Genomic DNA, 11,087 nt, shown 5'->3' with positions numbered 1-11,087 from the left:
TTAGGTTGTTTATTTCAATTGAACAATGCTGATCATGAAACTACATACACTATATTATTATCTTATTTGGTGAATATGGTATTGCTAATCAAACATAATTAGACATAATTACATGTTATCTCCCTCATTTCTAGAAAGTTATACCAAGTAGTTTCCCCAACCAGTCAACTGATATTCCATCATCATCAATTTGATACTTTATCTGCACTCAATCTTCCGTCATACCTTTTTTTTCCCCTCGAATCCTTATCTAAAATGTATCAATTCAATCTACTCCATAATGATGTCACAGCAATAAGGAATCATGCGATTTCACTTGATTGGTTCATCAAAACTATAAAAAAGCTTCAAGGGAAAATCATTTTACTCTATGATGAATTACCTTATTTGCAATGGCACCCCAAATTTTTGAAAGTTATAATGTGAGAAACTTATTCAACCATCCCCTTTTAATACTCTTACCCTTTTCATTAACCCAAAACGGCTAACGTATTATGTGATGTAAAATGTTTGCTATATCACATAAATTTGTAAAAATACAACTATGCCTGGTGAATTAAAGAATTGAGTGACCCACAATCTAGTAGCTATTGCTTCAGCAGAGTCGTGTCTTAACAGTTATGGGCAATTCATAGAATGTATACAGAACGAGCTGATTTCCTTGGAAAACGCCAGTTTCAAGCATGTAATGAGGAACGCTAATAATGCGGCGCATATCCTTGTAAAATTGACTACTATCCATGTCACTATGTCTACTTGGTTGGGAGATGCCTTACCAAGTGTAGATGATATTGTACGAAGAGAACAACTTACCCCTTCTTGTGTGATCTTTTGACCAATCTTTTGAGATTATGAATATTTATAATATTCATTAAAAAAAAAATTAAAAAAGTTAAGAGGCATAAAATATAAAGCCATTATTTGTAGGTAATTGTGAAGTAATTTGACTCCAATTTAATAGTAGGAACTCCTTTTATCATCAAAAAGGAAAAGGTAAGTCCCCAAGAGGTAGCTCAATCGGCTGGGACCACACTTAATGAAGTGGAGGTCACTAGTTCGAATCCTCCTCCCCCTCTTGTGCGGACATGTTAAAAAAAAAAAAAAAGAAAAAAAAGAAGGGTAACATGAATAAATAAAAATAAAAACTTATAATTGATGATATAAGTTTCCAACAAGCCATGATTGTAGGATTTGGCCCCATTGTCTCAATTGCAAACACGGTAAAGAAAAAGGAAAGAATATAAATTTGGCATGACATAAAAGGTGTCAAATCCTTTATACAGGCTTTCTTTTTCAAAATACACAATAATTGAGGAAAGTCGTGGCTGCAACGTCCAATAGGCAATAGCATTCATTCTTCTTCGATGTGGGATATTTATTTTCAAAAGCCGGCAGCCAGTTTTGCCCTCAAATCCTTGCGTAAGATCTTCCCGGAAGGTGACTTGGGAACCGCATCGACGAAAAATACGCGGCTTATTCTTTTGTAGAACACCACCTACACCGATTCAAAAGAGATTATATAATTATGTGAGATGCCCCATTAATTCTATTAAAATTCGTATATTTTAATAATAAATATCAATTTAATACATCGAGTTAAAAAAAAAAAAAAGTCACCTGTTTAGAAACAAACTGCTTAATTTCATCCTCTGTGGTTTGTGACCCGTTTGATCTCACCACAAATGCAACGGGAACCTCTCCAGCTAACTCGTCCTTCAATCTAAAAATGGCAACATTATTGATGTCAGTGTTGATTTAGTGTAGAACCCACAACAATTTTTGTCTGTTGTTTTATCTTTTTCAAACAAAAATATATAGTAACAAACAATTACATAAAATACTTATAAATTTATTGAAACGTGATTATGATGTGAATAATTAAATTAACTTACGGGACGACGGCGGCATCAGAAATGCTAGGATGGGTGAGCAGCAAGGCCTCAAGCTCGGCAGGGGCCACCTGAAAGCCTTTGTATTTGATCAGCTCCTTCAACCTATCAACGATGAAGAGCTCGTCATCATCGTCAATGTAACCAATATCGCCCGTATGTAACCAGCCCTCTTTGTCTATGGTTCCTGCCGTGGCTTCCGGATCATTAATGTAACCTGATCATCAACAACAAGAAGGCTAGTTATAATTTTGTTTATAATAATACTAATAAAATATGTTATTGACAATGAAGGTGAGAATTACAAGATCATGTCAATTTAATAAATTGAGTACCTTTCATGATCTGGTCTCCTCTAATGCATATCTCTCCTGATTGGTTGCGGGGCAAAGAGGCACCAGTATCAGGGTCGACAATCTTCATTTCTGCATTCCTCACAACAGTGCCACATGCTCCTGATTTCACTGCCAATGGTTCCTTGGCAAATGCCAAGCACATGGCCAAAACTGGACCGGCCTCTGTCATTCCGTATCCCTGTATTTATACAAGTACAAAAGAAAAAAAGAAAAAAAATTAAAAAAAAAAATAATTAAATAATTAAATTGACTATAAATTCAAACATTATCTCCACGTTAAGCATTGAATAATGCAATAACTAAACTCTATCCATCTCTATCAGTTCTAGCCTATATTATTATTGGCTAGCTAGTGGGGTTATCCTCATTAACTTATAATTCTTCACCATCAAAAGGCAGTTAATTCACAATTTTTACCTTTTCAGTGAAAGACTTTAATTAGATTTAGAAAAGAAAAATGTAAAGAAATAGTGAAAAGAAAAACCTCAGATGAGATTGAGAAGCAAATGGCAAAGAGCAAAACACGTCAGATTTCTTAGCTTAGACTTTACGCGTAATCAAGTATTGTCCATATGTACTTCTTCTTATTAGGACACCCATGACCTAACTTTGACTTTTGTTTTTTTTTTTGTTACTACTAAGTACCCGCCACAATTGACAAAGAAAAATAAAAGTCTGTCAAATTTTGGTAATAATGAGGTAGAGATGGACCCCACGGTAGCTGATTCAAGAAATTGTGATCCACTAGAGTAAGGCCAAGAAAAACCCCACCAAATAAAAGCAATGGCCCTGAATCTAATGTATCCTCGGAGAGAATTTACATGTTTTTGATTTGATTTAAAAACATTTTCTAAAATATATATATATATTTTTTAATATTTGTTTTATGTTAAAAATGATTCAATATTTATAAACAAGAGATTCGTGTTTTAATTCCAATATATGGGACCCAAAATAAATCTTTAAACACATTCTTTTTTAGGGAAGGGGATTAATAACTTGAGATGTCTTAAAAAAAAGACATAAATTTGAGATGTCTTTAGATTTATTAAAGATGGATGACGTCAAAATAAGATGAAGAGGGGGGGAAGATGGGAGGAAATCCATACCTGACCAAACAGAGCATTGGGAAACTTGGCTTTCACAATTTCTTCAGTCTCCTTCCCCAGCGGCGCACCGCCGGACTTGAGCATCTTTATTGACGACAGATCGTACTTATCGAGATCCGGGAACTTGGTTATCGTCAGCACAATCGGCGGCACAATGGGCATGACGCTAACCTTATATTTCTGTATCAGCTCCAACAAGGAAACGATCTCAAACTTGGGCACGATCAGAATAGCAGCGCCAGCTCGCAGCCCGCAGAGGAAGACGGAGTTGAGAGAGTAAATGTGAAACAGCGGCAAAACGCACAGTATCACGTCCTCGCTGTGAAAATAGAGGTTTGGGTTCTCTCCGTCCACCTGTTGAGCCACGCTTGTCACCAGCCCTTTGTGCGTTAACATCACCCCTTTCGGCAACCCGGTCGTCCCCGACGAGTACGGCAGCGCCACAACGTCGTCTGGGCTGATATCCACCTCCGGGATGTCGTTTTCGTCGGCCTTAGTAAGCTCCGAGAAATGCAAGCAGTCTTTCGGCGGCGAGTCGATGCAGATGATCTTAACGCCGTTTTCATGCGCGTAGTCCTTCACTTTGTCGTAGTAACAAGCTTGAGTGACAACGATCTTTGCTTTTGAAGATTTCCCTTGCTTTGCGACCTCGGCGGCGGTGAAGAAAGGGTTGGCAGCAGTCGTCATGGCACCTAAATAAGAAGCGCCGAGGAACACGAACGCGAATTCCGGCGAGTTGGGTAGCAAAAGCATGACGACATCTCCCTTCCGAATTCCGAGCTTGCTAAGGCCGGAGGCGACCTTTCGCGATGTGAGCTCGACATCATAGTACGTGTATACCTCGCCGGTCGAACCGTTTATCAGACACGGGCGGGAACCGACCTTGGATATGTTCTCAAAGCAATAGGAGTGAATGGGGAGATGTTTGGGAATGTAAATGTCGGGAAGTTTGGACCGGAAAATGAATTCTTCCTGCTTCGCTTGGATAGCCATGTTAGGAGCTGAGTGAGGAGATGCCGGCCGCACAAAGAGAAGGCAGGGGAAATGTTTGGCTTTGTTGGTGAGATGGAGCTGAGGGAAACGTTGATCGTATAAAAGTAGTTAAGGAGGTAAGGGCGGTGGTTGGTGGAGGGACATATCGGGGATTTTGGTATTGTTTGGAGGGCGAAAGGGAAGGAGCCATGAAACGTACGCACAGTGGTTGGTGAAGGAGGAGAGTGTATTTGGTTGGGTTGGTGAGATGGGTTTGGATGGTGGGGTGGTGGGGTCAACCTTACGTGGTGTGCTACTTTTCTAAAACAGGTTTTACCTACCACGACATGACGGACAACTTCGATGGCTGCCAAGACCAGTGTCTTCTTCACCTACCCCCAGCGGGCCAGCCGCTTCAATTTTTTATTTTTTATTTTGGGTTTAAGCCCATCCCAATAGTCTAAAGCCCATGAAAAAGTCATAAGCCCACTTTCCGGCCCATATATTTCCGGATTTGGTAGCCGCGGCCCTTGGACCACGTTTAACTATAAATAATTACGTCAACCTAAAATGGTTTATATAAGATAATCAGGCTTAACATTTTACCTTACAAATTTACGATGTTTATGTCCAATTTTTTATATTAAAGTTTTTTTTTTTTTTTTTTTTTTTTTAAAGGCTATTTTCAATTACTCACTTAAAAAACATTTAAAACGTTTTTTTTTTTTTTGGGCTCAAGAAGAATGTGTGGAGAAGGGTGCCTTGGACTCATTTTGCTTGCTGAATGAGGATGGTTTTTTAGGCGTTAGATTTAGTGGAAGTGGTCCAAGATGTGGAGTCCATTTGACTGGTCAATTAGGTTTGTTGGCATATAAAACATTTCTTATGTTAAAGTAGGCAGCAAAAAGGATTCAGAATTCAACGGAATAATTTTTTAAGCAACATAAACTTGAAACAAAGAAAGTGACATCTTAATGGTATACATAATCTTTATTTATAGATAGGTTATTAATCAGAATTATTATTTTATTTATTTCTCACATCAAGTAATAAAAATCATAATAAAATAAATTTTAATTTATTTGATTCCACAAATTATTTATTTATTTATTTAAAATATATTACTGAACACCCATAATTGTGATTTAAATCACATTAAATAACATATGACATATAAGACATACCTTAAATAGAATTTTTTACACTAACCTCCTCCTTCGGTGCCATCGGTCTACGTGGTTTGACGTTGATGATTTTCTAACACACGTGGTGGGATCGGCCTACCATTCTCGTCGGATATGGGACACTAAATGATGCCTACAAATTTAATAATTAATTTTAAAAAATAAAAGATGATGAGTGACAAGAGAGTGACAAGATAATATTAAATAGCATAAAAATATTAATTTTTTATTTTTTTCTTCTTCTTCTCATTCTTTCTTTATTTTTACCTTTACACCCATCACCCCACTCTTTTCTCTCTCTCCCCCATACTTTCTGCTTTGCCTTTATTTTCCACCAAGTTCCTTCAAGCACCAAACTTCTCTCCCTCATCATGTTTTTATCGCTTCCCTTTTGATTTCTCTCAGGCCTCAGCACAGGAAAACTCATCCGGTCCTTTTATCTCCTCCTTGTCTTTTTCTATGTGAATGTGATACCCCCAACCCCAAGTTCAAGGATTACTGTAAGAGAAGAATATAGACCGAATTTAACTTTGTTAACAATTGAAGAAAACTGAGTATAATACAGAGAGAGAGAGAAGATAAATTATTCCTAGTCACATCTTTTCTCTTTCAACTCTTTTTCCCTCTCCCAACACCTTAACTAAAAATATGTAACACACAATTATCAATCGGTCAACCACACAATCAGAAAAAACTAACAATAACTCGAAATGCATTCAATCAGCCAACAGCCCTTCACCAGAAGGAAATACCCAAAATCAAACATAGCAAAGCCACTGAAAAGTTAGCACATACCAAACTCACTTATGATTCATATCACACAAAATCCATATTAAAAAAAAAAAAGAATAAAAGAAAACCACACACACCGAACACCCACAAAACTCAACCCAAAAATCATCCAAGCAAAATACTACCAATTAGCATGGTTTTTGTGTTTAATAATCATTGGGCATAACATAATTATAAAGAAAAGCTTGAGAAACAACTTACCTTCTTCCAAAGGAGGAAGGTCCTCCTTCCCTGTCTTCATAGTGCGTCACTCTCTGCCACCCACACCGTCGTCCAGCCCCAGCTTGAGCTTGACAACTCACTTCAAAATCTCACATCTCTCTCATCTGGAAATGACAAAAAAATACCTTACCAATTCTTCTTCCCTTGCATTCTAGAAAGGTTTAAATGGTAATTTTGCAAGAAAAATGTTACCCTCCCCGAAATTTTTTTTCTTAAATAATGTGTTTGTGACACAATTTTTTAAAATAATAAATTAAGCAAAATTTGGAAAAAAAATTTAGAAGGCGTAATATTTCTCATTTTGCAATCAAACAAAAAACGCTAATTTGATGCATAGACTTGGGCCATTATTAAATTTTAAGGGGTAATTCAATCGGTTGGAGACTACGCTTTATAAATCGAAGGTCATTAATTCGAATCTCCCTAATTCTCTTATGTGGACATGTCAAAAAAAAAAAAAAATTATCATATTAAAAATTTTAAAATTCGTATCACATCAAAGACTTTAATTCTCATTCTAACAATACTCTAGTCTCCAAGAGGTATCTCAATCGGCTGGGATCACACTTAATGAAGTAGAGGTCACTAGTTCGAATCTTCCTCCCCCTCTTGTGCGGACATATAAAAAAAAAAAAAAAAAACAATACTCAATATATATATTTTACGTGGGGTGTCATATGAAGTCATCCTTTTTCCTAGTTCTGTTTTTTATTTCGCTCACCGAAAGCGATCTGTTTCTTTTTAAAATATTCTGGGTAAACCGAAGGCCAGAACTCTCCCTCTACAACTCTGTTGTTCGGTTAACTTCCCTATTTTGGTGTCCGCAAGTCTTCCTCTTCCTTGTAAAAGAAGCTCACTCATTTACGCTTTCTCGTACGTTTAGGCTTCCATTGAAGATTATAAACAGCAGCCATCGAGAGCAAACTACCTTCCTTAGGAGACATTCTCGTCAAATTCTTCTCTCACACACTTCAGCAGGACCCACCGAAAATCAAGTTAAGATTTCTCCATTTTTAATGTGTGGGCTTTCTTATTTTCTAATATAACGTAGATGAGGATTCATTGTGTGGTGTCGTTTGGGAGCCGAAACGAAAGTCCCAACATGAGAATTGGGAATTTTAATGTTGAGAAGTTGATGTTTTTACAGAAATTGAATCTTCTTATGTATGATTTTACTTGGGTTATGTTGGAGTTTGAGGGAGTTGTTTTCTTCAAAATTGGTATGGTTGTTGATTGGAGTAATCCATGGTTTGAACTTTGAAGGTTTTGTTTAAACAGCACATGTTTGGGCAAATACAATTGTTATATATCAGATTTTGCTTTGCATAATTAATCGTTTGATATTCTTCATTAGGTACTCTATTTGTTGGAGTGAATGTTAGTAGAGATTTCAATAAGTATGTCGTAATGTTAGTTATTTGTTATGTTGGAATTTGAGACTTGGAGTTTGTAGTTTCTAAATAAATTGGACCCAGATTGTGCTGCTGCTGGGGGAGTATATCTTAGAGATGAATTGGGATTTCTGATTTATTGTATTTGACAGTTTTGGATAATGAGAAGGTGTGTTTGTTATTAATGTTTATCGAATTATTTGTAGAGCTCTAATTGATGTTTTAGAAGTAATTTGGGTGGTATACTTAGTTGCTTTTGATGAAATGGAATTTTATAGAAATGTTTTAAGTAGGTTTAATATCATATTTATTAGGCGTCATGTCTTGCTTTGGACTTGGGCGTGACATCTTCTCAGCTCAGTTTTTTTTTTTTTTTTCTTTTCTTTTCTTAGCGACTTCTCAGCAGTTGTCACTTGTAAAGTAATGCCATTTCCACTATATTGGACGAGACACAGACTTTCTCCTTTGTAGAGAGAATTAGGGGCTGATTGTTTATTCGGAAGTTGTAATATGGCACAAGAATCAGCCTCTGATCTTATGTATGTGGATGATTTTTACTTCTCATTACTCTTTGATGAAAAAGAAGAGGAGATTATTCATCCAAAAAAAAGAAGAAAAATAGAAAAAGAAGAGGACATTTTGCCAGTGTCGGATGCCAAGTATGCGGAAGGGTTGCAGTTCCAAGAGGCTCTTATGGGCTCCCTGATCACTTCTCAAATGGCAAACAACGGGGCCTCATCATCCTCATCATCATCACCACCAATCCAAGCAAGTCCTCTAATCCACAACCTAAAGCCAGAGGAGGCAACAAAAGAAGCTGGAGAATCATCACATAGCTTCTGTAACATTTGTGTGGAGAGGAAAGATAGTGATCAGATGTTCAGAAACGAGAGCTGTGTTCACTCTTTTTGTTCTGACTGCATTAGCAAACATGTTGCCACAAAGATCCAAGATGGCATAACCGTTGTTTCTTGCCCCGGATTGGAATGCAAGGGTGTCCTAGAACTCGATGCTTGCAGGCCAATGCTTTCCAAAGACGTGCTGGAAAGGTGGGACGAGTTGCTATGCACAGCGCTGATTGCGTCTGAGATGATGTTTTACTGTCCTTTCAAGGACTGTTCAGCCATGTTGGTGAATGATAACGAAGGAGAAGTCATTAGGGAGTCAGAGTGTCCATTCTGCCATCGACTCTTCTGCGCTCAGTGTTATGTCCCCTGGCATCCTGGGGTAGAGTGCGAAGAGTTCCAGAGATTAAATGAGAGTGAGAGAGGAAGAGAGGATCTCATGCTGAGGGAACTTGCTCAGGAGAAGAAATGGAGAAGGTGTTCCAATTGCAAGTACTATGTGGAAAGGACTGAAGGTTGTTTACATATGACTTGCAGGTCAGTTTGCTTTACTATTATCCTTCAAAACATGATTTGCATATAACACAAAGCATTTGCTTAGACTGACCCTTAATTACTCATATAAGTAGAATAATTATCCAGGAGAAATCTATAATCATGTTGGTTATGTTATAGGATCTATAACAGACGCGCTCACATACTAATTTTGGCTTCTATTCTAGCCAGATAGCTAGGGGAGATGTATTGAGATTTTCATTAGAATTTCCTGCTCGAATTTCAAGTAATTTGATCAAAAAATGAAGAGGGGGAGGGTGCAGGGTCCAGGGTGCTCAGGCAAGTCCCTGGCTGCCTGAAATGCGAATTTCACTTATTCGAGCACTCTAGGCCCTATACTCCCATCTCGCATTCCCTTACTGAATTTCAGAGATTAGGGGGACGGCGCCTTGTCCAATTAGCCCATATTTGTGGTCTGGGTTCATAGCACTTGACAGGCCAAAATTTGAGCTGCAATGGTTTTCAGTGGTGTTAGGGGAATTGCAACTTTTATTACAAGTTCCATGGCCATTCATTGAAATGATTAAAAAAAATAAAATTGACTTATCAATTTAATTAGTTAGCGGTGTCAACATATACTCGTAATCGCTTCATCAAACCATGTGATAATTAAGTTTATAGTTAAAGTTGTAGTCGCCAAGCATCTTCCTATGCATATAGAATGATTCCAGTAAACCCTTAATATTGAATGTAAACAACAGACTTTGTCAAGTTTGGACCGGAAACACAGGCTTTCTAGTCCAACTTGAAATTGATCACACTGAGGCTGACCAAAATCCTTCAAAGCCAACCTGAACCTGACCTGTTCCAAGCTTTTTCCAGTATTTGTTTCTTCTTTTAAAACTGATATGACTGACAAATGACAATATAATGTGTCACATTGAATGCAAATGAGATCTTGTTGATTGTGGTTCCAGGTGTACATTCCAGTTTTGCTATGGATGTGGAGCATCATGGACTAACGATCATGATGATAATTGCTTGAGAGAATAAATGACTAGGCAAAAAGGAATATGTGTCAGGATGTTTATTTTGCAAGACATTGTGTTTTGTATATCTATTGAAGTGGTGGTGGAATTCCCCTGTAATCCTCTCTTCCTTATTCATTTAGAGAGAGAGAGAGAAAAAAAAAAAAAAAAAAAAAGAAAAAAAGTGGTGGTGGAATTGAGGACTTGAGCAGCATCAGTGAAATTAGTAGATTCGTGAAATGAAACATGAAATGTATAAGTTGTAAGGACACAAAAGAAGTGCTAGTCACACCTAAATTATTACTTGAAAAAGAATAATCAAGTTGCAATTTGAATTTCTTATAATTACCTATAAAATATAATCTCACTATTAAATTAATGCAGGACTTGGCACTTATGAATGTATTTCTAATCTTCCTACTCTATGTGGGTTTAAATTTTTTTTTTTTTTTTTTTTTTTTTTTCTCAATGCGAGATTTAGACTGCACGTCTTGCTATTTTATAGGAGGAAGACAAATAAATTTAAAGAATTTTAAGCGAAATCATTAATTAAGATCAATTAATCCAAATATAAAATTTCATTTGTTGTCATGCTAAATGTGAACCTTGAGTAATCAAATGGCATCTCTCTTTCTTTCAAAAGAGGGATCATGGGTTGCTAGTTCCATTCCTTTTTCCTTTTCTTTCGGTCAATTAGGAAGACTACGAGAGAAAAGTGTTTTCCTTATAATTCACACTAGCTCGGATTTCTCTATTGGCCTAGCAGCTAAGGAAAAAAATAAAAAAGTATAAAGCAAAGGTTTG

The 11,087-nt window shown here is 37.0% G+C and overlaps 2 protein-coding genes across 3 annotated transcripts; one reads left to right on the top strand and one right to left on the bottom strand.

Moving 5' to 3' along the window:
* Nucleotides 1-1,304: 1,304 nt before the first annotated feature.
* On the bottom strand, nucleotides 1,305-4,450 carry LOC132187375 (4-coumarate--CoA ligase 2-like). The gene is made up of 5 exons (XM_059601669.1): nucleotides 3,355-4,450; nucleotides 2,225-2,423; nucleotides 1,893-2,106; nucleotides 1,618-1,720; nucleotides 1,305-1,495 (listed from the first exon to the last, which is right to left on the bottom strand). Exons 1-5 carry the CDS (start codon nucleotides 4,345-4,347, stop codon nucleotides 1,382-1,384), a joined length of 1,623 nt encoding a protein of 540 aa, XP_059457652.1. The 5' UTR covers nucleotides 4,348-4,450; the 3' UTR covers nucleotides 1,305-1,381.
* Nucleotides 4,451-7,254: 2,804 nt separating this feature from the next.
* LOC132186569 (E3 ubiquitin-protein ligase RSL1-like) lies at nucleotides 7,255-10,614 on the top strand. Of its 2 annotated transcripts, none has more exons than XM_059600548.1 (3): nucleotides 7,255-7,519; nucleotides 8,319-9,297; nucleotides 10,233-10,614. In XM_059600548.1, the coding sequence occupies exons 2-3, from the start codon at nucleotides 8,426-8,428 to the stop codon at nucleotides 10,306-10,308; spliced, it is 948 nt and encodes a 315-aa protein (XP_059456531.1). In that variant the 5' UTR covers nucleotides 7,255-7,519; nucleotides 8,319-8,425; the 3' UTR covers nucleotides 10,309-10,614. The 2 variants fall into 2 exon arrangements, with proteins under 2 accessions (XP_059456531.1, XP_059456530.1); XM_059600547.1 differs by having other exon boundaries at nucleotides 8,308-9,297.
* Nucleotides 10,615-11,087: the final 473 nt, after the last annotated feature.

This window comes from Corylus avellana, chromosome ca7 (assembly GCF_901000735.1).
Source record: "Corylus avellana chromosome ca7, CavTom2PMs-1.0".
In the NCBI taxonomy this organism is placed as follows: Eukaryota; Viridiplantae; Streptophyta; class Magnoliopsida; order Fagales; family Betulaceae; genus Corylus; species Corylus avellana.
The sequence above is the reverse complement of the archived record's forward strand: the minus strand, read 5'-3'. Positions and strand labels throughout refer to the sequence as shown.